This window comes from Erinaceus europaeus, chromosome 15, assembly GCF_950295315.1.
Source record: "Erinaceus europaeus chromosome 15, mEriEur2.1, whole genome shotgun sequence".
NCBI lineage: Eukaryota > Metazoa > Chordata > Mammalia > Eulipotyphla > Erinaceidae > Erinaceus > Erinaceus europaeus.
The window spans coordinates 27178214-27202334 of record NC_080176.1 but is presented as its reverse complement, the minus strand read 5'-3'; the positions used below and the strand labels follow the sequence as shown (position 1 = coordinate 27202334).

At 58.6% G+C, this 24121-nt stretch overlaps 2 protein-coding genes across 7 annotated transcripts in view; both read right to left on the bottom strand.

Annotated features, from left to right (window-relative positions):
* CUX1 (cut like homeobox 1) overlaps positions 1 to 24121 on the bottom strand; it is a 389471-nt gene that overhangs the window by 118548 nt on the left and 246802 nt on the right. The window contains exon 24 of one of the 2 annotated variants that reach the window (XR_009545033.1): positions 9815 to 9923. The exons of the other annotated variant lie outside the window; for it this stretch is intronic. The gene's annotated coding sequence lies outside the window, so the exon portion shown is untranslated. Of the gene's footprint in view, positions 1 to 9814; positions 9924 to 24121 lie in introns of those variants that run through there. 2 annotated transcript variants of the gene reach the window in all.
* On the bottom strand, positions 4961 to 23518 carry SH2B2 (SH2B adaptor protein 2). Of its 5 annotated transcripts, none has more exons than XM_060173456.1 (9): positions 23240 to 23518; positions 16985 to 17625; positions 12470 to 12571; positions 11681 to 11772; positions 9045 to 9136; positions 8674 to 8832; positions 7130 to 7332; positions 6102 to 6363; positions 4961 to 5722 (listed from the first exon to the last, which is right to left on the bottom strand). In XM_060173456.1, exons 2-9 carry the CDS (start codon positions 17594 to 17596, stop codon positions 5391 to 5393), a joined length of 1854 nt encoding a protein of 617 aa, XP_060029439.1. In that variant the 5' UTR covers positions 17597 to 17625; positions 23240 to 23518; the 3' UTR covers positions 4961 to 5390. The 5 variants fall into 5 exon arrangements, with proteins under 5 accessions (XP_060029439.1, XP_060029436.1, XP_060029435.1 ...); XM_060173453.1 differs by lacking the exon at positions 23240 to 23518 and adding an exon at positions 22105 to 22645; XM_060173452.1 differs by lacking the exon at positions 23240 to 23518 and adding an exon at positions 22101 to 22641.

The window sequence follows — 24121 nt, the reverse complement described above, 5'->3', positions numbered from 1 at the left end:
AGAGGGGGAGAGAAAGATAGACACCTGCAGACCTGCTTCACCGCCTGTGAAGCGACTCCCCTGCAGGTGGGGAGCCGGGGGCTCGAACCGGGATCCTTAAGCTGGTCCTTGTGCTTTGCGCCACCTGCGCTTAACCCGCTGCGCCACCGCCCGACCCCCTTGGCCACTATTTGTTTAGATTATCCTGGCCTTGTCCTCTGCAAACCCAGCCTGACATCCCACGCGTCTTCTCAGTTCCCGTCACTGCATCTTATCCTGGGGGCCACGTTCCTTGCTGACAGCTCCAAGCCTCCCAGGAGCTCTGAGCATGCTGCAGCCTCCTCCATCAGCCCCGGGGACTTTGTTCTTGGCACTGCAGAGTGTCCTGAGAGCTGAAGACGACACTAAGCCCGCCTGCGGAGACAGTTCCCCGGTGACAGGTGACATGCACCTATGCCTGTGCGTAGCACACAGGAGAGTGAGGCTCAGATCAACAAAGGGAGTCACAGACCATGGCAACAAGGGGCTGTCACAGAGGGAGGTCTTTATGCATTGGTCTGCACAGTCTTGTCAGACCCAGGTTGCCAGGTAACTGAAGCCCGGGAAAAGGAACCTTCCCTGAGATAGGGTTACCGTAATGTAATTACTGATGGGGTTACCATAATTATAAGTTTCATCATCCTCATCTGGTCTTATCACCTGAGTCATTCCTGATGTGTTTTGGTTGGCTGAATTTTCTTCTCACAAAGGGTTGGATTTCCCTTTTCTTTTCTTTCTTTTTTTTTTTTTGGTCTCCAGCGTTATTGCTGGGGCTTGGTGCCTGCACTATGAACCTACTGCTCCTGGAGGCTATTTTTTCTCTTTTGTTGCCCTTGTTGTTTATCGTTGTTGTTATTTCTGTCAATAGGACAGAGAGAAATGGAGAGAGGAGGGGAAGACAGAGAGGAGGAAAGACAGACACCTGCAGACTTGCTTCATCGCTTGTGAAGTAACCCCCTGCAGGTGGGGAACTGGGGGCTCGAACTGGGATCCTTGAGCTGGTCCTTGCACTTTGTGCCATGTGCGCTTAACCCACTGTGCTACCACCTGATCCCCAGATTTCCCTTTCTTTTCCCAGGCCTGGTAAGTCTTTTAAGATTTACACTGTTGGGGCCTGGGTGATGACCCAGTGTTAAGCGATGAAGCAGGTCTGCAGGTGTCTGTCTTTCTCTCTCCCTCTCTATCTTCCCCTCCTCTCTCAATTTCTCTGTCCTATCCAATAAAATGGGAAAAAAAATGGCTGTCAGGAGCAGTGGAGCCCCTGGAGCCAGAGCACCACTCTGGTACCTGTGCCTGTGGTGTTGGAGACTGGACCCAGAACCTCAGGCATGCAAGTCCGATGCTCTGTTAGTTCAGCTACTACCTCAGTCAGGCCTGAAAAATTCTTTAATTTTTGTAAAATTAATTTTTTTAATTATTATCTTTATTTACTGGACAGAGACAGCCAGAAATTGAGAAAGGATGGGGTGGTAGGGAAAAAAAAAAAAGAGAGAGAGAGAAAACTGCAGCCCTGCTTCACCACTTGCAAAGCTTTCCCCCTGCAGGTGGGGGCCGGGACTTGAACCTGGGTCCTTATGCATTGTGACATGTGCGCTTAGCCAGGTTCGCCATCACCCAGCCCACTTAAAATTATCCTTTTTCCTTTCTTTCTTTCTCTATTTCTCTTTAAAATTTTATTTATTTATTAGTATTTTAAAATATTTACTTCCTTTTGTTGTCCTTGTTTTTATTGTTGTAGTTATTGTTTTTGATGTCGCTGTTGTTGGATAGGACAGAGAGAAATGGAGAAAGGAGGGGAAGACAGAGAGAGGGGGAGAGAAAGATAGACACCTGCAGACCTGCTTCACCGCCTGTGAAGTGACTCCCCTGCAGGTGGGGAGCCAGGGGCTCAAACTGGGATCCTTAGGCTGGTTCTTGCGCTTTGCGCCACCTGCGCTTAACCTGCTGCGCTACTGCCTGACTCCCTATTTTTTTTTTTTTTTTTAATCAGAGCACTGCTCAGCTTTGTCTTATAGTGGTGCAGGGGATTGAACCTGGGACCTTGGAGCTTCAGGCAGGAGAGTCTCTCTGCATAACCATTATGCTGTCTCCTCCACCCCAAAATTAATTTTTAAATTATATTATTTGCCACTGGCAGAGATTTACTGCTCTGAACTGACTTTGTCATTATATATATATGTGGAGGGAGAAAGAGACCACAGCTCTGGAGCTTCTTCCAATGTGGTGGGGGGCTGGGCATGAACCCAGGTTGAGCTAGTGGCAGAGTGTTGTGCTGTCCCTGTGCAGGGCTCACTATTTATCGGAACTCGCTAGCTGAAGGACTCACAAAGAAGCACATATATCATCTGCAGACTGAGTGCCAGGGTGTGTGACATCACATCACAGATTAACAAATATTTTGATTGCTTTTTGATTGCTCTTAATATTTGGGCTGAGTCTCGGCCAAGTTGGTTTCTTCTGAGTTGTACAACACCGCTCTGAGAGGACTCCCGGGAGTAGGGAAGAAACAGGGCAGGCGCCTGGGCTAGGGGCGCTGCAGCAGACTGCCTCCCTCCCCTTCTTGACAGGCTTTTAGGGCTCTGAAGACAACACAGTGGTTCTGTAAAAAGACTTGTGTGAGGCTCCAGGTTCAGTTCCCATCACTACCATAAGCCCCAACTCATAAAACATGCATTCTCTCTCTCTCTCATATAAAAAACAAGTCTTTAATTTTGAGAACACCAATTCCATTTGTTCTATTTTTCTTTTTTTTCTTAATTTTTAAAAAGATTTTATTTATTCATGAGAAATGATAGGAGAGAAAGAGAGAAGAACCAGACATCACTCTGGTACATGTGCTGCCAGGGATTGAACTCAGGACCTCATGCTTGAGAGTCCAATGCCTTATCCACTGCACCACCTCCTGGACCACCCATTTGTTCTATTTTTCTATTCACTTATTACTTTTCATTTTAAGTTTTTATTTTTACAAAAGAGACACACAGAGAGAGATTCCAGAGCCCTGCTCAGCTCTGGCTGATCTGATGGTAGTGCCTGGGATTGAACCTGGGACCTCAGAGCCTCAGGCAGAATTTTTTTTTTTTTTGAATCATTATGCTGTGTCCCCAGGCAGCCCCTCATTTATTACTTTCTTATTTGACAGAGAGAAATTGAGAGGGAAGACATGGGGAGAAAGAGACACCCCTGCTTCACCTTTCCTGAAGCGTCCCCCTGCAGGTGGGGACTGGGGGCTTGAATCCTGGCCTTTGCGCATTGTAATGCAAGTCACTTCCCAGGACCCTTAAAGGTTTATTTTAATGACAGAGAACCAGAGCATCACTGGGGTATGCACCTTGTCAGGGATGGACCCAAGGACCTCACAGTCCACACCCTCAGGGGTCCTAAAACCCCCGCTTTCCCTTTGGGTGGGGGGAGGGCCTTCCCCTCCCCAACCCCCAGCACACACCCCTGGATTGCTATGGCAATGCCCACAAAGTCTGGGGTTGAGTGTGGGGGTGAAGAGAAACAACCCCCCACATACACACACAAGGTCAGGGCTAAATGTACCCCCTGGGGTGTGTCTCTCCAATTGGGCTCTGCCTGGAGCCAGCCCTCCCCCCGCCTCCCCCCCCCCCACAGTTGTCCTCACCTGCCCCACTAGTACCAGCCTCTTCCACAGAGGGACTGGTGACAGTGGCTCTGGGCACTTAGCTACAGAGATGTGGGACCCCCCCACACCTCTTTCAATAGGGAGAGTTCACCTTTTACCTGAAGGCTGGGAGGTCAGGTGGCTGAGGGTGTGGGGGTGTGGTCCCCTGCAGGAAATGGCCCAGAGTGTTTCCTCTCTCCAAGTTGCCTTGTACAAGTGGCTGTCCAGCTGTCCAGGCCTCCACATTCAAGCCAGAGGTCCCGCTCCCCACCCCCCAAGTGTCCCCCATGCCCCCCTTCTAATTCTCTTCCTCTACCTGTCCCGCCTCCCATCCCATTTTTCTTAGAACTTCCCACTGAGACCCAAAGGTCAGTTTGGGGGACTGGCCCAGCTGTGCTCGCCTCTGCCACTCCCCCCATTCACAGAGCCAGCCCGGGCAGACTGCCCTCCTCATTTTCAGATGCCAGGCCCCCCCCATCAGCTGAGCATGGGCTTTAGTGCCTCCTGCCCATGCCCAGCCCATGCCCAGCCCATGGTCTGGGGATGAAATGGACAATATGTGTGTGTGTGTGTGGTGGTGGGGGGGGTATGCACACAGGATGTTCAAGGTGAGATTTTTTTTGGGGGGGACTCTGCTCAGAGCTCCCCAGAGTGAGAGCCCCAAGGCAGCCCAGCACACCTGTCTCCCCTTGGTGCCTGCCCAGCCCACCTCACCCCACAACTTCTGCCCTATAGCTGTGGGGGGCTGCTCTGTACCCCAAAGCTGCCGGTAGTAAGGCAGGACTACAGAGGGGGCTTCCCTGTAATAGACTGCTCCCCAAAACACTGCCCTGCTCCCAGCCCAGGGCAGCTCAGCCACTTCCAGTCATTCTGTGTGGCCTTGGGCTGAGGGGTGGCATTGCCAGCGCTGGGGGGGGACACACAGTTTGGGGGCTCTGGCTCAGCACGAACAAGCTCCCTTGCAGAGGCCACGGCCCCCTCTCTGTTCCTGGGTAACCTCGCTTTGGTCCTCCTTCCACCCCACCAGGCCAGTTCCCAAGCCTCTTCTTGTCCCCCCCCCCCCCCCCATGGCTCACCGGGCAGCAGAGCTCCTAAGCTCTGTGGTCCCAACGGCACCGGACTCAGCCAGGTGCCATGGGGGAGGCCCACGGGAGGAGGCGAGGGGGCGGAGGCCTTGGTGCTGTTGGGCAGAGGCCAGCTGGACTCCATTTGCCATCAGAACTGGAGGGAGAGGGTCCCCTGACACCCAGGTGAGGTGGGTGGGGCCTGGACTCTGCCCCTGCCCCTCCCAGAACAGCAGAGAGAACAGCAGGATGCAGTCCCTAAAACAGGCCCTTTTAATAACATTTATGTCTTCACTGAAGAGCGTTGCGTTCCCGCCCAGCACAGAGCGGGGTGGATGGACAGGTGGGGGGCTGCGCCTCAGGGCCGGGGAGTGGGGACCCCCAGGGTGGCAGAGACCCCGGGTTTGGCGACCCCTGGGCATGAGGGTCCCTGGGGTGGGGGAAGACCCTGGGGTATGGGGGCCCCCAGCATGAGGGTCCCTGGGGTGGACACTGGGGTCCCCCAGGGGTGGGGGAGACTCCAGGCTGGGGGAGGACCCCGGGATGTGGGAACCCTGGGCATGAGGGTCCTCCGGTTTGGAGGGAGCCCCAGGGTGTGGGGATCCCCGTGCATGAGGGTCCCTGTGTTGGGCATTGGGGGACCCCTAGGGTGGGAGGATCCTGGGATGTGGGACCCCTTCTTAGTAGAAGGAGTACTGGTTCTCCACCGCACGTGTGTGCCCCCTGGCGGCCTCCCCGGGCCTGGTCTCGGGGGGCTCTTCAGGGCCCCCCACCTCCAGGAGGCGCTGGGCGCTGTTGCTGCGGCTGCGCGCACCCAGGGGCCCGTCGGGGGCGCGCGGGGGCCCGGGGGCCGAGGATGCCGACGATGAGGAGGTGGAGGTGGAGGAGGACGAGGCGCCGCCCGGGTCCGAGGGCGAGGCGGGTGGGCAGGCGGCCAGGCTGGAGAAGTAGTGCTGGCCGGCCAGCTCGCTCCAACAGGCTGGGGGCGCGGCGCCGGGTGGGGGGCCGGGGTCTGTGGGGCGCCCAGAGGAGGGGGCGGGGTCACTGGGAAGCGGGGACCCCCCCCACCCACCATTTAGCTGTCCTGCACACCCTCACTCAGCCCTCCTTCAACTGTTGAACCTCGCCTGCACCCTGGGAATGCTGGGGTGCTTTAGCCAAGTTTCCCCTCCTACTTCTCACTCCCCCAGGAAAAACTCCCCAAGGGCTGCACTTTCATTCCAGCAGAGGAAGGGAGAGACATCACTGGTCCGGAGCGGAACCTCCCATGTGCTGCTGGGATTTGAACTTGGGCCTTGAGACAAGCACCCTCCTGGCTCTCGCTCCATTTTTTAGGGCGCACCCTGCCCCCCTTCCGCAGCCCTCCCGCCGGCTGCCAGGGGACACCTTACCGGGTGGGGGGCCGGGGGCACACACGTAGCTGCGCAGGGTGATGTCGGCGGTGCCCCCCGACTCCAGGGGGATGGGGTGCGTGTGGAAGTGGCGCAGCATGTCCAGCACCGACTGGAACCACAGGTGCTGCACGTGGCAGCGGCCCTGGCCGTTGAGCGACAGCCGCAGGTGCTGGGGGGACATGGCGGGACGTTCAGTGGGCAGCCCAGGCGCCACTAGGGGCGTATCTGTCTCCAAGCCAGGCCTCTGGGAGGGCCTGTCCTGTGCACAGTCACAGAGGAAGAGACCGGGGGTCCCCGTACTGCCCCAGAGCTCAGGGAGGGCAGAAGCGGCCTAGGCTGGGCGGGAGCTGGAGGCCCAGCTGTCCTGGGGTGGGAGGCACGGCTTCTCCCTGGGGTGCTCAGGCCCCTGCTGTCCCCACCCCTGCTTCCTCCCTTAGGGGATCTGAGAAGGCAACTCCCCGCGGGGGGTCTAACCAGGTAGGGGGGGACCTTGGGGAGTTCCCGCGGGGGTCTAACCAGGTGGGGGGGGACCTTGGGGAGGTATGACAGCAGGAATTTGGGGGCCTTCCTCTGTGCCCTGTAGCCACGCTCTCTGGCTGGAGTGGGCATGGGAGGGACCTTGGGGGCCCAAGCTGTCTCATCAGAAACTGGGGGTGGGGGTACAGTATAATGGTTATGCAAAGAGACTTTTATGACTGAGGCTCTCAAGTCCCAGGTTCAATCCCCCAGACCTCTATAAGCCAGAGCTGAGCAGTGCTCTGGCAAAAGAAAAAACCAAAAAAACAATTGGGGGGGTGCACCGGGAACCCCGTCTCCAGTCTCCCAGCAATGGCCCAGGCAGGGCTGGGCTGACCCAAGGTGGAGGGGGGGGTGCTGTTCAGAGGGGACAAGCTAGCCCCAGGAGGGCTAAGTGGGGGTGCTGGGAGGCGGGTGCCGGGGCCCTAGCTGCCAAGTGCTTTCCATAGTGCTTCCCCCCTCCCCCAAGGAGTCCCCCCACCCACCCGCCAGTGCCCGACTCCACCTGCCTTGGCCTTGCCCTGGAAGTTGAAGGTGAGGACGAACTCCCCAGGCCTCGTCTCGCTCTGGCGGATGACGAAAAGCCCATGGCTGCGGGGGCCACCCACCAGCACCAGCTGGGCGGCTCGCACTCGGGACAGTGTGCCGTGGAACCAGGGGTAGTCAGTCAGCTCCAGCCGTGCCTCCGCTGGGGGCTCCGGCTCCTCCTCACCTGGGGGTGGGGGTGACACTGTGAGGGGCAGCTGAAGGGGATGTTAAGTGGGGTCTGTGGGCTGAGCAGCCGAGAGGTGGCACAGCGGGCAGGGCACCAGCCTTGCAGGGGTGAAGCGCTGAGTGAGACTCCTGGTATTGAGTGTGCCAAAGGGAGGTCCTGGTTCATGCCCCTCCCCAAATATTTATTATTGGATAGAGACAGAGAAAAATTGAGAGGGGAGGAGACAGAGAGGGAGAGAGACAGAGAGACACCTGCAGCCCTTCTTCACCATTTGTGAAGCTTTCCCCCTACAGGTGGGGACGGGGCTTGAACCCGGGTCCTTGCACACAATAATGTGTGTGCTCAACCAGGTGTGCCACAATCTGGCCCCCTGTCCTATCCTTCTCTCCCTCCCTCCCTCTCTTTCTCATTAATATGTAAGTCTTTTCTAACCTTTTATTTGATAGGACAGAGAAATTGAGAGAGGAGGGGAGATAGAGACAGACACACACACACCTGCAGTACAGAAAGCTTCCCGTCTGCAGGTGGGGAGCAGGGGCTTGAACCTGGGTCCTTAGGCAGGTGTGCCACCTTCCACCCCTTAATCTTTTTTTTGCCTTGAGGGTTATCACGGAGGCTTGATGTGGGCACTATGAACCCCCTGCTCCTGGAGGCTATTTTTCCTTTTTTTTTTTTTTGCCTTCAGGGTTATCGCTGGGGCCTGGTGCCTGCACTATGAATCCACTGCTCCTGGAGGCTATCTTTTCCATTTTGTTGCCCTTGTTGTTTTTATCATTACTGTTATTGATGTCATTGTTGTTGGATAGGACAGAGAGAAATGGAGAGAGGGGGAGAGAAAGATAGACACCTGCAGACCTGCTTCACTGCTTGTGAGCTGGGAGCCCGAACCGGGATCCTTACACTTAACCCACTCCACTACCACCCAGCTCCCCCCCTTTTTTTAAATAAGTTTTTTGTTTACTTTATTTTTTAACATTTTATTTATTTATTATTGGATAGAGACAAAGAAATTGAGAGGGCAGGGGATATAGAGAGGGTGAGACAGAGAAACACCTGCAGCCCTGCTTCACCGCTCTGGAAGTAAGATGTGGTTTGGATCCGTTTAGAGCAAGGGAGGGGGGCTGACCCCTGAGTTAAGTATGGAGGCAAACTGAGGCCCAGAGCTGGCACAGAATGACTCAAGCATCTAATGGAGGTGTCCTGTTCAGGATCTGGGGGCCCCTTCTCCCCAGCATCTCCTATGTAGCAAGTGTGTGTGTGTGGGTCATGGGTCCAGACCCAGTGCAGGAACCACCCAGGAAGGGTTTGGGGGGCCCCTTTCCCCACTCCCCCCAGCACCTGGGTCGTTGCTGTCACCGCTGTTCGGGGGGTCCAGGGACTCCAAGAAGGTCTCCAGGGGTACATGGGTTGGGGTCTCCCCGACGCCATCCCGGGCTCGGCCATGGGGCGCGGTCACCACCGCGGCCGGGGGTTCTGGGGGCCGGGGCCCATCAGCGGCTGCAGGAGGGGTGGCAGGTGAGTGGCTCGCCAGTCAGGTCTGTCTGTCCACCCAGCCCCATCCCCCAGGCCGGCCTGTCTGTCCGTCCATCCAGCCCCACCCCTAGGCCGGCCTATCTGTCCACCCAGTTCCGCCCTGCCCCACCCAGCCTGTCATTCAGTCCACCCAGCCCTGCCCCCAGGCTGGCCTGTCCATCCGTCTGTCTGCCCACCTTCTGTCAGGATCTCGCAGCTGCAGGAGGCCACCCTGCTGGTCAGGCAGCCGCCCTGGGCGCATGGGGGCTCTGCCTCATCCTCGCTGTCCCTATGGGTGACACAAGTGCGTGGTGTTCCAAGCAGGACTCGAACCCAGGCCTCCAGCCGGCTCCTGGAGCCAAGCAGGGACTCAGGAGGGCAGGCTGCTGCCTCTGTGGCCCCTGCCCCGGCTCAGCCTGTTCCCTGGCACGTGGGGGCTCTATGGGCTCCTGCAGCAGCACGCAGAGACAGAGAGACATCTAGAGACATATGGCACAGGCATCACTGGGGTCAGACTGGGGTCTCAGGTGTGCTGACCAGTGTCTTTACAGGGGAGCTGAGATTCACTGATGAATGAGGGCAGCAGGGAAGGGGGGCACAGGAAGAAACCACTGGACTCTCAGGGGGGAGGCCCTGAGATGGGATCCCCACCACTGCAAGTGCCAGTGAGACTCTGCTTCTGTGTGTCTGTCTCTGTGCCCCCAGGGCTATGGCGGGGCTTGGTGTCCGAACGGAGAATCTACGGCTCCTGGCGGCCATTTTTCCTTTTTTGCTTTTCTTTTTTCAATAAAAAAATTTTTTAAAATATTTATTTATTCCCTTTTGTTGCCCTTGTTTTACTGTTGTAGTTACTATTTTTGTTATTGATGTTGTTGGACAGGACAGAGAAATGGAGAGAGGAGGGAAAGACAGAGAGGGTGGAGAGAAAGACAGACACCTGCAGACCTGCTTCACTGCCTGTGAAGTGACTCCCCTGCAGGTGGGGAGCCGGGGGCTGGAACCGGGATCCTTACGCCGGTCCTTGCGCTTTGTGCCACCTGCGCTTAACCCGCGGCGCTACCGTCCAACTCCCTCAACTTTTTTTTTAGATAGTACAGAGAAGTTGAAAGAGGACGGGGGATAAAGAGGGACAGAGAGGGGCTGGGTGGTGGTACACCTGGTTGAGTGCATGTGTTACAATACCCAAGTACCCAGGAGCAAGCCACCGGTCCCCACTTGCAGGGGGAAAGCTTCATGAGTGGTGAAGCAGTACTGCAGATGTCTCTCTCTCTACTTCCTCCTTCCCCTCAATTTCTGGCTGTCTCTATCCAATAAAGAAAGATAAAAAAATAAATAAATAGAGAATGAAGGAGAGACACAGACACCCACAGCCCTGCTTCACCACTCTTGAAGTCTCCCCCTGTAGGTGGGGAGCTGGGGGCTCAAACCTGTGTCCTATCTGTACTTAAGCAGGTGAGACTGCCTGTCTCTCTCTCATGGATAAATCATTTCAAACATTTAGTTTGAGATAAGGGTAGGGGGACAGAGCAGTGGTCATGCCTGAGGCCCCAAAATTCCAGCACCAATCCCCTGCACCACAAGCCAGAGCTGAGTAGTGCTCCGGTAAAAAGAAATGAAAATAATCAAAAAATTAGTTCTTTTTTTTTAAAGTTTAAATCTACTTATTTATTGGATAGAGACAGAGAGAAATTGAGAGGGAAGGGGGAAGGTAGAGAGGAAGAGAGACTGAGAGACACGACCTCACAGCTTGTGAAGTCTCCCCCCTGCAGGAGGGGACTGGGTTTTGAACCTGGGTCCTATGCAATGTGATGTGTGCACTTTACCAGGTGTGCCACCACCGGAAGCCCACACTAAAAAACAAGAGAGAGAGATGTGACATCACTGTGCCCCCTCCCCCCCATACATGTGTCCTGGGCTGCCTGACATTTTTAAACATTCTCTCTCTCTCTCAATAATGAAAACAACCAAAATGTCTGGGAAGACAGCTCAGCTGGCAGAATGCAGGGCTTGCACGCCTGGGGTCCCCGGTTCAACCCTCAGGGCCTCAAGCATGAGAGTGGTGCTCTGGGTTCTCACGAGATAGATGAAATCAAGTCTTAAGGGGGGTTTGGCTGACTGGTGGGAGCACGGGACTTGGCCGTGTGGGTGGCCTGGGTTCGAGGCCGGCCCCTCACGCTATCCCGGAGGGAGCTTTGGTGCTGTGCTGTCCTCCTCCTCCTCCTCCTTCTCTCTCTCTCTCTCTCTCTCTCTCTCTCTCTGCCTGGGAAAAAGTCAGACTGGTGCAAACGAAGCCCTGGCAATGACAAAAAAAAAAGAAGGAAAATAAACAGGAGAGAGAGAGAGAGAGAGAGAGAGAGTGAGAGAGTGTGTGTGTGTAGCATAATGGTTATGCAAAGAGACTCATGCCTCAGGCTCCAAAGTCCCAGGTTCAATCGCCAGCACTACCATAAACCAGAGATGATGACTGCTCTGGTTAAAATAAATAAATAAACAAACAAATAAATAAACAGACCAGGTGCTGGTGCAGCAGATGGCCGGAGGCTGCAGAGGGAGGGCTCTCACCACTCTGAGGACCTGAGTGGCTACAGGAACTTAATTGGCCCATGCAAGGAGGCTGTTAATTAGACAGTGGCGGCCCCTCCCCTGCAGCTCACCCATTAGCAGACCCAGGCCTCTGTCTCCCCTCCTTGCGTTTCTTGGTAGCTGCCCTCTGCTTACAACCTGCCATGGCTCCCCAGTGCCCCTGGCTGGCTGGCTTCCCTGACTCCCCTCTGAAGTCGTCCTGCTGGTCCTGCCCTGTCCCCCACTCTGCCCCGACCACCTGGGTACTTACCCGGGGTCCACACAGCCCTGGATGTCGGCCACCCAGGAGTGCTTCTGCAGAGAGTCGATGGTCTCCAGAATGTATTCCGCCCCGTTCTCCACCTGGGGGGACCTCGGTCAGCACCCTCTGCCCCCTTGCACGGGCCCTGAAGGCAGGCAGCAACCCTGGATCCGGGGTGGGTGGGGCCCACCTCTGGGGGCCAGTCTCCCTCTGCCTCCCACTTGAGGTCCCTGAGATGCCACCTCCTGCTGGCAGGGCAGGGTGGGGTCCCGGTGCACCCAGAGACGGGGAGAAGGGGGCTTCACAACTTGGCAGGTTGTGGGGTGCACACAGCCCCCAAAGAGGGGAGAGGAGACTGAAGAAGCCCACTGACCAGAAGGCCTGGTCAGAGTCACTCCTGGGGTGTGTGGTGGGGAGACTGAGGTGCAGCCCCAGGCAGGAGAAGCAGACTCTGGAGGCAGGGTTCAGCTTGGAGGGCTGGTCTCCCTGCCTGGCTTCATCCTGGCAGAGGGAGGCCAGGCCATGGCAGGGACGGTGACTGGGGCCTGGGAACACTGGGGGTTGGGGGGGGCTCTGTGGCCTGGCTGGAGCCTGGTTCCCACACTCCTGCTGAGGGGGCAGGGCAGCTGATTTGCATAAACCCTGGAGCTGGCTCCAGCGGGCAAGGAAGGCGGGGCAGGAAGTGAAACTCTCGGGGCATTGACCCCAGCCCCAGGTGGCAGGGTGGCAGGTTACCAGGCCCTGGAGCCCAGGCCTGGGTTTGAGAGGGACACCCCCCTTCCCCACCGCGGGACCAACCTTGAGCACAAAGGTGTTGTCCTTTTCAGGCATTTCAAGTGGCATAGTGGTGCGGACTTCCACAATGGCTGCAAGTGGGATGCTGACCTTGGGCCGCGAGGCCTGCGGGCACAGGGTGGGTGTCACGGGGTTGTGGGACCCTTCCCTCGGCACCCTCAGGGAGAACACCGAGCCTGCTCTGACCACTGCTCTCCCCCCCCTACATCTGACCTTGGCCCAAGTGGGGGCCAGGCTGGCCTGATGTCTTCTGGTAACACAGTGCACACGTTACCATACACAAGGACGCGGGTTCCTGCAGGTGGGGAAGCTTCAAGAGCAGTGAAGCAGGGCTGATGCCTCTTTCTCTCTCCCTCCCTGTCTCCCCCTTCCCTCTCAATCTCTCTCTGTCCTGCCAAGTAAAAGTAAATGAGTGAAAAGAGGCCAAGGGAAATAGTGGCTTCACTGAGCAGGCACCAGACCCCGGCAATAATCCTGGTGAGAGAGAGACTGCAGGGCTGAGGAGACAGCTCAGCAACAGGGCACAGGACCTGCAGGACTGAGGCCCCAGATTCAATCCCCGGCCCGGCCATGTGCCAGGGCTGGTGCTCTGGTCTGGCTGTCTATTGCTCTTACTCATGATAGTGAAGGAATCTTTCCCAAGAAAGAAGGCATGTTGGCCGCTGCGAGCCGGCTCAACAGGAGAGCAAGGGTTCTCCTTGCCACGGAAAAATGAAAAGGAGAAAGAAATAGGGAGTCGGGCGGTAGCACAGTGGGTTAAGCACACATAGTGCGCAGTGCAAGGATGGGCATTAGGATCCCAGTTCAAGCCTCTGGCTCCGCACCTGCAGGAGAGTCGCTTCACAAGCAGTGAAGCAGGTCTGCAGGTGTCTGTCTTTCTCTCCCCGTCTTCCCTCCTCTCTCCATTTCTCTCTGTCCTATCCAACAACAACATCAGTAACAACAATAATAACTACAACAATAAAACAAGGGCAACAAAAGGGAATAAATAAATATTAAAAACTCTTTAATAAAAAAATTAAAGGAGAAAGAAAGAAAGAGTGAGTGAGAGGGAGGAGGTGGCACAGCAGGTAGGGCACTGGATCTGCCCACACTAGGTCCCGAGTTCGAATCCTGACATCACTTGTGCCAGAGGGAAGCTTTAGTTCTCTCTTTCTCCCTCCCTCTTTCCATTACAAAGGGCTGAGAGAGGGGTGGGAGTGGGTGGTTAAGTGCACATAGTACAAAGTGCAAGGATCCCAGTTTGAGCCCCCAGCTCCCCACCTGCAGGGGATCGCTTCACAAGCAGTGAAGCAGGTCTGCAGGTGTCTTTCTCTCTCTCTCCATTTCTCTCTGTCCTATCAAAAATGAATAAATAAATGGCCACAGGAGCAGTGGATTCATAGTGTAGGCACTGAACCCCAGTGATAACCCTGGAGGCAAAGAAAAAAAGAGAGAGAGAGAGAGAACAAGAAAGCATCCCAGAATGCCACTCTGGCACAAGTGATGCCGGGGATTGAACTCAGGATCCGCTGTCTGAGAGCCCAGTGCATCACACACACACACACCCACCCAAGGCTGCGACAGTGTCAGGTTCAGCCAGGGCAGCTTCCTGTGCGTGCTGGCAGCCCTGGCCGTGGCCCAGGACCCGGGCCGGCTGGAGACAGAGCTTCCCAGCAAGGCCGCCTGGGCTCGGGACGGGACTTTCTGAGGAGGAAGGGCAGGACACCGGTGTTGGAAGAGGGGACGACTTCCTCAGGGCTGGGGCTGAGACCGAGGACACCGTGGGGGACAGAACAGAGACAAAGCCTCCTGGTGTGGACCCCTCCTCTAGGACCAGTGTCACGTGCCTAGGTCCCTGGCTGGCCTGGCACGTGGCTGAGAGGGGACGTGGGGTCTGGAGACCTTTCCTACCAGCTGAGGGGCCTGACTCATGCGGCTGTGGGAGAGGGAAGCTGGAGAGCATCCCCCTAAGCCTGTGGGCCCCCAGACTCTGCTGCTCCCAGCATGCAGCTGGGCCCCAGGGACAAGAGGGTTCAGGACCCAGGAGCCCCCTCAAATGGAATAAGGCAGCTGGGGTTCACTAGACTTGTGTGTGGGGTCCAAGCAGGGGGACCGAGCGGGGTGTTAGAGTGGCCAGCTGCTGCCACTGGCTATTTCCAGACCCAGCTGCCACTGCCACTCTGACCGAGGTCCCACCAGCCCCCTGTGTGACCCTGACACCCAGGCCCTCAGGGCCTCGGGGGGGCCCTGCTCTGGGGGGAGGCAAAACGGTCTGGGGAATCCGGGGGTCTTGGGGCGAAAGCTCTGAGGGGAGTGTGTTCTGGGGAGCCACCTGCCTTGGGAGAGCACACCCTCTCTGACCTGAGGGCACCATGCGGGGTCCTGGGCGTGTCCACTGGGCTCCCCAGCAAGCAGATACTCTCATCAGTCTCCCCCATTTTCTGGACAAGCGGGGTGCCACCCCAGGGGAGACCTAAAGTGGGCCTAGTGCACTCAAGCTGAACCCCAAGAAGCAGGGAGGGGACAGGTCCTCAGACTGGACCAGGACAGGCAGGGTGGGAGCTGAGGGGATCCCGTCCTCCATCCCTCACCTCAGGCCTGCACCCAAGGGACCCTGATTAGGTGAGGAGGGGCCTTCCAGGGGAGACAGCTCAGCAGAGACAGCACTTGCCCCGCATGCCTGGGGTTCTTGGGCTCTGGCTTCTCCTGAGTGTTTCCTGTAAAAATACTCTCTCTCTGGTAATAAATGAAAAAAAAAAAATGTTTTTTTTTTTGGTGCCTCCATGTACCAATGGGAATCCACCACTCCCAGCTCACTTTGTGTTTTTAGATAGAAACAGAGAGGCAGAGAGAGAGAGAGAGAGACAGACAGACAGACACCACAGCACTAAATCTCCCTTCAGTGTGGTGAGGGCCAGGTTTGAACTGTACAAGAGCACCGTACAAGTGAGCTCTTCTGCTGCTCTTTTTTTTTTATTATTATTATTTTTGCCTCCAAGGTTATTGCTTGGGCTCGGTGCCTGCACTACAAATCCACTGCTTCTGAAGGCCATTTTTTCCCCTTTTGTTGACCTTGTTGTTGTTATTATTATTAGTTATTGCTGTTGTTGGGTAGGACAGAGAGAAATGGAGAGAAGAGGGGAAGACAGAGAGGGGGAGAGACACCTTGTGAAGCAAATCCCCCCCCCGCCCCTGGCAAGAGGGGACCGGGAGCTTGAACCCGGGTCCTTGAGGCTTGTAGCATGTGTCCTTGACCAGGTGCACCACTACTCAGCCCCGCTACCACTCAGCCCCGCTGCTGCTCGGCCTTTTAATCTTAGACAAAGGCTTCAGGGCAGAGAGGGAGAGAGACAGAGAGAGGAGACAAGACTCCAGAGTGCAGAGGCCCACTGTCGATGAAGCTTCCCCCATGCAGCTGCTCCCTGTGGGGCTTGGGGCTTGAACCAGGGTCCCCGTGCCTGTGACAGTGGGTGCTCTGTCAGGTTCGCCAGCTCCTGGCCCCGAAAGATAAATGAGGGATGAGGAGAATGGAGCCAGGAGGTGGCACACCTATTTGAGCACACCCATCACAGTGCACAAGGACCCAGGTTCAAGCCCTGGGTCCCTACCTGCTGGGGGAAAGCTTCGCAAGTGGTGAGGCAGGACTGCAGGTGTCTCCAGTTCTATTTCCCTCTCAATGCCTCTGTTCCTTATCAAAAGTAAATAAAATGAAAATAATAATAGTAATAAAAAAAAGGACGGCCGGGTGGTAGTGCACCTGGTTGAGCGCACATGTTACAGTGCACAAGGACCCGGGTTCGAGCCCAGTTCCTCACCTGCAGGCCTCTCTCTTTCCCTCTGTCTCTTTAAGAAAAAGATGGGGGGGTGTCGGGTGGTAGCGCAGCAGTTTAAGGGCAGGTGGCGCAAAGCGCAAGGACCTGCGTAAGGATCCCTGTTCAAGCCCCCGGCTCCCCACCTGCAGGGGAGTCACTTCACAGGCGGTGAAGCAGGTCTGCAGGTGTCTGTCTTTCTCTCCCCCTCTCTGTCTTCCCCTCCTCTCTCCATTTCTCCCTGTCCTATCCAACAACGACGACAGTAATAAGAACAACAATAATAAGCATAACGATAAACAAGCGCAACAAAAGGGAAAAGAAATGGCCTCCAGGAGCAGTGGATTCATGGTGCAGGCACTGGAGCCCCAGCAATAACCCTGGAGGCAAAAAAAAAAAAAAAAAAAAAGAGGGAAAGAGAAAAAAGAGAAAAAGACATGGGCCGGTGGTGGTGTACCCGGTACAGCGCACACGGGCCAGGGTTCAAGCCCAGGCCCCCACCTACAGGGTGAAGGAAGCTTCCATAAGCACTGAAGTAGTCTCTCTATCTTCTATTTCTCTGTCATATCAAATAAAAATTATTTAAAAAGGAACAGATTAAAGTGGCTGGTCTAGAAGATCTGTCTCCCCAGTTGGGAGATGTGCACCCATGGGCGCCCTGCCCTGGAGCCCTGGACGCCCTCCGTCCCGCATGGCAGGTGCCCCCCCCCGAGTGTCGGGGACTCACCTTGGGAGGCACGAAGAATTCGAGGCGGAAGCGCTCCCCGGTCACGCGGCGCAGCAGCAGGCGACACTTGTGCCACTGGCCCGCGCTGGCACCCGCGTCGTCCGCCACCATGAAGCGCAGCGCCCCTTCGCGCTGCACATCGGGTGGCTCCCTGGAGGAGGTGGCGCGGGGCAGGCGCAGGCGGCGGGGCCAGCGCTCTCTGGCGGGCTCGGCCGGGCCCTCGGGGCCGCCGCGGCGGGGCCACAGGTCGCGGACGCCGCCCGCCACGCACAGGCTCAGGTTGCGCAGCGAGAAGCCCTTGCGGACGCGCGCGCGGGCCGACAGGTCCTCGGAGCTGCGCGAGTGTCCGCGGGGCCCCACAGTGGGTGCCGGGGCCAGGGGCTCCATGTCGCCGCCTGCCAGCACGCGGCGCACCTCCTCCGCAAAGGCCTCCAGGAAACTGGCGGCGAAGTGTCTGGAGAAGGCGGCGCCCGCGTCCGGGGTGTCGAGCGCTGGGTGGTCACGCAGGAAGCGGCAGAATCGGGGCGCGAAGTCGGCGGCGGCTGCCCGGGCCTGCAGCTCGCAGAAGTGGTGCCAGTCGGGGCCGGGGGCGGCTGCGGGGACACCACTCATGGCGCCCGGCCCATCGCAGCCCCCGGCGGCTGCGGGCGAAACAACGTCAGTGGGCCTCGAACCCAGTGCCAGGGCACCCCTAGCTTCCCTCCACCCCTCCCTGCTAGCCCCCCACCCTTCTCCACGTGTTTCAGGGGGACAGCAAGCCGCCGGCACCCTGCAGCACCCCATGAAGACCAGGAAGCCCCCCCCATATCCATTCACTTCCAACAAGCAGTCTTGGGGGGCCATGAGGCCACCCCTGGAGCTTGCAAAGGAGGTCAGGTGACAGGGCCCTTGAAAAGAGGAGCCCCACAGGGGCTGCAGGTGTCCGTCTTTCTCTCCCCGTCTGTCTTCCCCTCCTCTCTCCATCTATCTCTGTCCTAACCAAAACCAACGACAGCAATAATAATAAACAAGGGCAACAAAAGGAGAAAAAAATAGCCTCAAGGAACAGTGGATTCCTAGTGCAAATACCAAGCCCCAGCTATAACCCTGGAGGCAAAAAAAAAAAAAAAAAAAAAAAGAGCCCAAGTGGTCAGACTTTGCCCCTTCCCCCAGACCAGGAAATGGGGGACCCCTCCTCCCCAGGCCTAGCCCAATTTGCTGCCTCAGGGCCCACATAACCCCTTATTGGGGGGGCAGTCATTTGATAGCCCCTTCATTACCCCCTGCCGCAAGACCCTGACCCCCGCCCCCATAGTCTGTGCAGCTCCCAGACTCAGCATTAAACATGAAGCCAGGCCCTGGCAATGCCCCCCCTCCCACAATCCCAATCAGAGGCAAAACCCCAAAGTCCTCCAGCTCTGCCTTCGGTCAGGTCTCTGGATCTCAGTCTCTCTCTCTGTCTCTCCCTCTGTCTTCCCCTCCCCTCTCAACCTCTCTCTGTCTCTACCCAATAATAAATAAATACAATGCAATCAAGTAAACAGAAAGATACTTGTGTCACTGGCTCCCGCCCCACTTCCTGTCCTCATGCCCTCCTCAGACCCGTCTGGGGGATTCTGTAATTAACCACTGAGGGGTGTGTGTGTGTGCTCAGGCCTCTGGGTGGCAGCCAGCAGCCCCAGGGAGGAACTGAGGCCCCTGCTGAGCTCGCAAGCTGCTCTCCACACTAGCAGGGCCCCAGGAGGACAGAGGGGCTCCCCAGAGGTGACAACTGACTTCCCAGGTCACTGTGGGGGCAGGGGTCAGAGGCTGAGGTGCCCCTGGGTGGGGCCCAGGTGGGCCTTTTCCTGGTCCTGCTCTTCCTCTTTCTTCCAGTGACCGTGGTGATTCACCAAAAGCCACCACCTCCAGGAAGCCTTCCCTGATCTCTGCAGCTTCCCTGAATGTCTCCCCTGAGCTCTGACACCCCCTCCCTCAGACTCTTCCTCTGGGATCTGTCCAGCAAGGTGTCATACAGGGGCTCCCGAGTTCCTGCCTGTGTCTGCTCCTCATGCTCCAGCTTTCCCTTTTCTCTATTTAGCTGCCCCTGCCCCAGGTGAACCCCCGGAAGACTTCCTGGCGGCAGTGGCCCCTGATTAAATTAATGAAGGACAAATAGGATTTAGCCGGGTAAAGAAAGAGGAAGCAGGGCAGAGCAGGAGATGAACGCTAAAGGGTGCCCACTCGCTCTCCAGGTTCCTCCTGCATCAGTGGGCAGGAGCCCCATCTCCAACAGCAGAGGCCCTCAGCCGCCCACCTCGTCACCCCAGGTGGTCTGCCACCTCCATAGCTTTCTCTGACAAGTGGGTCCAGAGACCACTGGACCCCTTGCCCTAAGCCCCAGTAGCAGACCCCCATCACCCTGGGGGATTCTGGGGGCGGGGCTCAGCTGGGTGGTCTGGAAAAATGGCTTTTGTTCCTGCATGGTTGGTCCTGGGAAGTCAGGGAACCCCCCAGCTCCCCCTGTGCAGGGGATGGGGGGACTTTCATAGGTAAAAATAGTGCTGATGGTGGAAAAGGGGGTGGGGTCTGGCTGTCCCCCACCCAGGCAGCTTTGGATAGTGGGGCCAGGCTGCTTCAAACACAGCTGTGCTTGGCGTCCACTAACAGGTTGGGACCCACCCTGCACCCCGGGGACTCACCGAGCACCCTGTGTGGCTGCCTTGGGTGCCCTACACACCAGCCCCTTTTCCCCACTGAGGCCCCTTCCTGTCCCCCAAACCCAAGAGCAGCCCCCACCTTGGCCCAGCTGGTTCTGGACTGCACAGACACTCAGCTCTAAGGTACCTCTGGGTCACCTGACGGAGGGGCCTGAACCACAGATGGGGGCTCCACCCTGCCCCTCAGTACCTACCCCACACCCACACCCAATCGGGTCTGCTCAGGACCCTCCTGGGGTTCCCTGCCAGGAAGAGGAGCTCCCCTATAGCACAGAAACGGGGTGTTGGGCAGGGAGGGACTCACCAAGGTTACTGATCTGGACAGGGGTCCCCCCTGTCAGGGACCCTCTGTCTATAGGGTGCTTTCCCTTGGTACTCTCAATCCAAGGGCACAGTGGGGGTCCCCAGACCCTGCCTCAGGAAAAGGGCTGCCCAAGAAGGGGCACCTGAGAAGCAGGAGGGCTGCAGAGGGAGCTCCCCATGCAGGGCATCTGGCTTGAGCCCTGACACCACATGAAAGGTGCCATGACACCAGAGGAAGCTCTTGTGCTTTTCCCTGGGATACACCTCCCCCCCCCAAAAAAAAAAGCAGAAGAGAAAGTAGAGCCCAGGACAGGACCCCAGAATTTGGGGGACTCATCAGGGAAGCCCATCCTCCTTCAGGACCGCTGAGGGCTGGACAGTTCCCAGGAGGCTCTGGAGGTGGAGAGCAGGCTGGGTTGGCTCTAGCTGCACTGAGGTGACAACCTGTCTCTCCCTCTGTTCCTGCTCCTGACGCCTGCAAGGTCCCCTCCATAGCCCTAACAGTAGCACACCAATGTGTGACAAGCCTCCGGTACTCCCTCACTCACTCTGTACAACTGCTAGACTGTGATGAGCCCTCGTTGGGTGCTGTGTACCCCCCAGGGGCAGAAGCATCTGGAAAAGGAGCCTAAAACCTACCTCCCTGCGCACCACCCACCTCCCCAGGGACCAAACACAACTACCAAAACAGATGCAGCCAGGTGAGGGGAAGAGAAACCACCCTGGACCCCTGGCAGTCCCCCCCCCCCCCCACAGCACAGAGCACAGAGCAAGGGGCTCCCAGGCTGCCTGGGCACCACCCCTAGTTCCCTGCTAGCAGGTCTCAGCCACTGGAGCTGGGGGGCTGGCTTGGAGCCCCCCAGGGGGGATGAGGACAAAGGGGGGAGGAGCTAACATTAGGTGCAAAACCCACCAGCTGCCCTGTAGGGCTGCGCCTGGTTGAGTCAGTCCGAAACTGGGGCTTTGCTGGTTCCCACACTGCCCCCGAGGGAACCCACCCAGGGGTGCGTGCTGGGGGAGGGTGTGCCCAGGAGCCCCCAAAAGTGGGGGGGGGTTTGGGGTGGGGTGCAGCCCAGCCCAGCTGTAACCACTTAGCTAAGGCTGCGATGAGCCAGCCCCCGCCCCAAGTTCTTCCAGGCCTGGAACCAACCCCCTCCCCATTGATGGACCGGCTGGGGCAGGGAAGCCAAAAGGGAAAAGGTTCATTCAAAGAGGGGGTGCAGCGCGGGGTGTTTCAGGCCACAAAGCCTCTCCCCTTCAAAAAAAAAAAAAGATCACAGACTGGCCTGGACGCCCCCTTCTCTGCCCCCTCCCTGGGGCTGCTCGCCGCGCGCTGCTTACCGACCGTGTGGTGGAGAAAACTCGCAGGGTCTCCCCGGAGCCAGGTAGGCGGCACCCCGTCTGACCGCGTAGATCAGAGGAGGGGTGCATTGACCCCCCCATTCGGTGATGTGCCCTCCGAAGCTCTGCCTTGCTCGCTTCGGGTAACCTCGGCACCCGCGCCCCCCCCAGCGTGGCTCCCCCGGGCGGCCCTCTCCGTAGACTGCTCCTGGGTGGAGGGTGGGGGGCCGGGTGTGCCCTCCTCTCCGCCCCAAGCCCCGGCCGCCCGCAGCTCCATCAATGGCCCAAGGCTGAATGGAGGGTCGAGCCCGCCCCTTCTTAAAGGCGCCGGCCTCTGGGGGGGAGGGTCTCCGCACCCCCTTGTCGGAGGCCCCGGGGTGGGTGGGTCGGGAACCCGGGAGCGCAGAAAGGGGATCCGGGGCGAGCGGAGGGCGAGCCTGCCTGGGCGCTGCGCTCCGAGCCCGGGGTTCCCCCCGAAACCCATCCTCCGCGCACCGTGTTCCGGGCGGACCCTCCCTCCCGCGCCCCCGCAGCCCAGGGCGCGCCCCGAGCCCCTCCCCTTGCCGGAGACGCCTCCTCCGGGCCCCTGACGCCCTGGGCCCGGGATGGGGGGCCTCGGAGGCGCAGCAGCTCAGGGGCGGCGAGGTCCCTCGCGGGGGGCGCACCCCGGGGCCGCGCGCCTCCCACCCACCCGCGCACACAAAGACGCGGCGCGCGGCCGGAGCGCGCTCCCGGGGTCCCCGTGCGCGCACGCAGCCCCGGGGCGCAGGGGGGCGGGGAGGGGGCGGCCGTACCTACATGCGCGCGGCGGCGTCCGGTGGAGCCGGGGGCGCCGGGGCGCCGGCGAGGAGCTGCCCCGACCGCGGCCCGGCTCGGGGGGCCCGGCGGCTCATGGCCCGGCCGCTCCGCCTCCCCGGGCGCCTGCGCTCCCCGCCGCCCCGCCCACCGGAGACCACGCCCCCACCGAGGCCCCGCCCCCAGAGCGCCGATCGCCGAGAAGCCCCGCCCCAGGCCCTGTCCCCGCCTGCGCGCTCTGGGAGCCGGCGACCAGCTGCACCGCCCGGACTTGGGGGCCACTGCACCGCCGCCCCGCCTCGCAGATCCCCCTTCCAGCCCGCAAGGAGTCCTATGGGCTCCCTCGGGTGCTGGCCTGAGTGGGGGGCCCCGGGGACCCTTCGCGCCGGGGACAATGGGAGGCTGTCGCGAGTGGAGGGGGTGGGGGGATTCGGGGCCTGGCTCTCAGGACCACCGAGGGGCGCGCTACGTCCCCCACCTGCGACCTTCCCGCGGGGTTGGGGACACTGGTGCCCCCAGGCCGAGATGGGGGGAACAGTGGGCACCCGGAGAACTAGGGGTTTCCAGGCTGGGACAGGGGGCTGGGGACCCTAGATCAGGGTGCAGTCGGGGGGGGGGGGTCGCGGTCTGCTGGTTCTTGGGAAGAAATTGGGGGGTGGCCAGCTCCTGCCTCTCGCCCTCCCCTGTCCCCAGGTTCCCGCCCTCTGCGACCCCCAACTCTGGTGGCCTCCCGCTGGATCGGGAGAGGGGCTCCATCTGCTGCCCTCCCCCTTCCTAGTGACCTCTGACCTTGGCAGGGAGGCCTCTAACCTCTACCAAAGCCGCCCCCTCCCCCAAGGGAGCAGCACAGAGGGGGAGAGGGGGCTTCGATCCTGGCTGAGAGTTGGAGAGGGTGGTGCGTGACCTCAGCCCTCACCTCTGACCCCAGCCCCAAAGGCCAGCTCACCACCACCCCCCACCCCCCCACCCCCGCCCCAGCTCCCCAGGCTGCGGGTAGAAGTTTGAATGGAAGTGTGGGCAGAGGACCAGGCATTGATTATTTGTCTGCCTGGCTTCCAGCAGGAAGCTCATGAATGGGGCCGGGAGGAGGTGCGGCCTGAGGACGGAAAGGGCACCCCAGGTGCCCCAAGACACTCACCCGTTGCCAGCAGTGGTGGGGAACCATGGGTCCGCGTCCTGAGTGGTCTGGGCAGCTCTGATTCCTGACCTCCGGGAGCAGGAAGTGAGGACAGGCAGCCCAGCCAGCTGACTGACAAGGAGGAACTGGAGACTGGAGATGTGGAAGTTTGGGGGCCCCCCAGGGTGGGGATGGGGTGGGGGTGGGGGGTACTGATTGGCCAACTGAGCCCTTCACGGGGCCCCCTGTCCCTGAAGCAGAGTCCTGACAGGGCAGAGAAGGGGTGCAGGGGCCCCCAAAGTTCCCCCCCACACACATCACCTACTCTGGAGTGTTCAGGACTAAACAGAGAGGGCTGGGAGGTGGCTCAGCAGCCCAACCCACAATAACCCCAAAGCGGGGGGGGGGCAGGGAGATAGTGCCATGTCAGAGCACTCACTGGGCTTGCATGGGGTGGGTGTTCAGAGGCCCCAGGCTCAGTCCCTGGCATGGCTGCATACTAGAGCTGAGCAGTGCTGTGATCTTTCTCATTCATTATCTCTTATAAAATAGATTAATTTCTTTTAAAAAAAGAAAGGGGGGCAGGCACATCTGGTTAAGCACACACATCACAGTGCTCAAGGACTCCGGTTCAAGCCCCGAGTCCCCACTTGCAGGGGTGGTGGGGGTGAAGTTTCACCAGCTGTGAAGCAGGGCTGCAGATGTCTGTCTCTATCCCTCTCTAGCTCTTCCTCCCTTCTCAATTTCCCTGTCTCCATTCAATAATAAGTAAATTAGGGAGTTGGGCGGTTGCGCAGCAGGTTAAGCACGTGGCACAAAGCACGAGGACCGGTGTAAGGATCCCTGTTCGAGCCCCCGGCCCGGCTCCCCACCTGCAGGGGAGTCGCTTCACAGGTGGTGAAG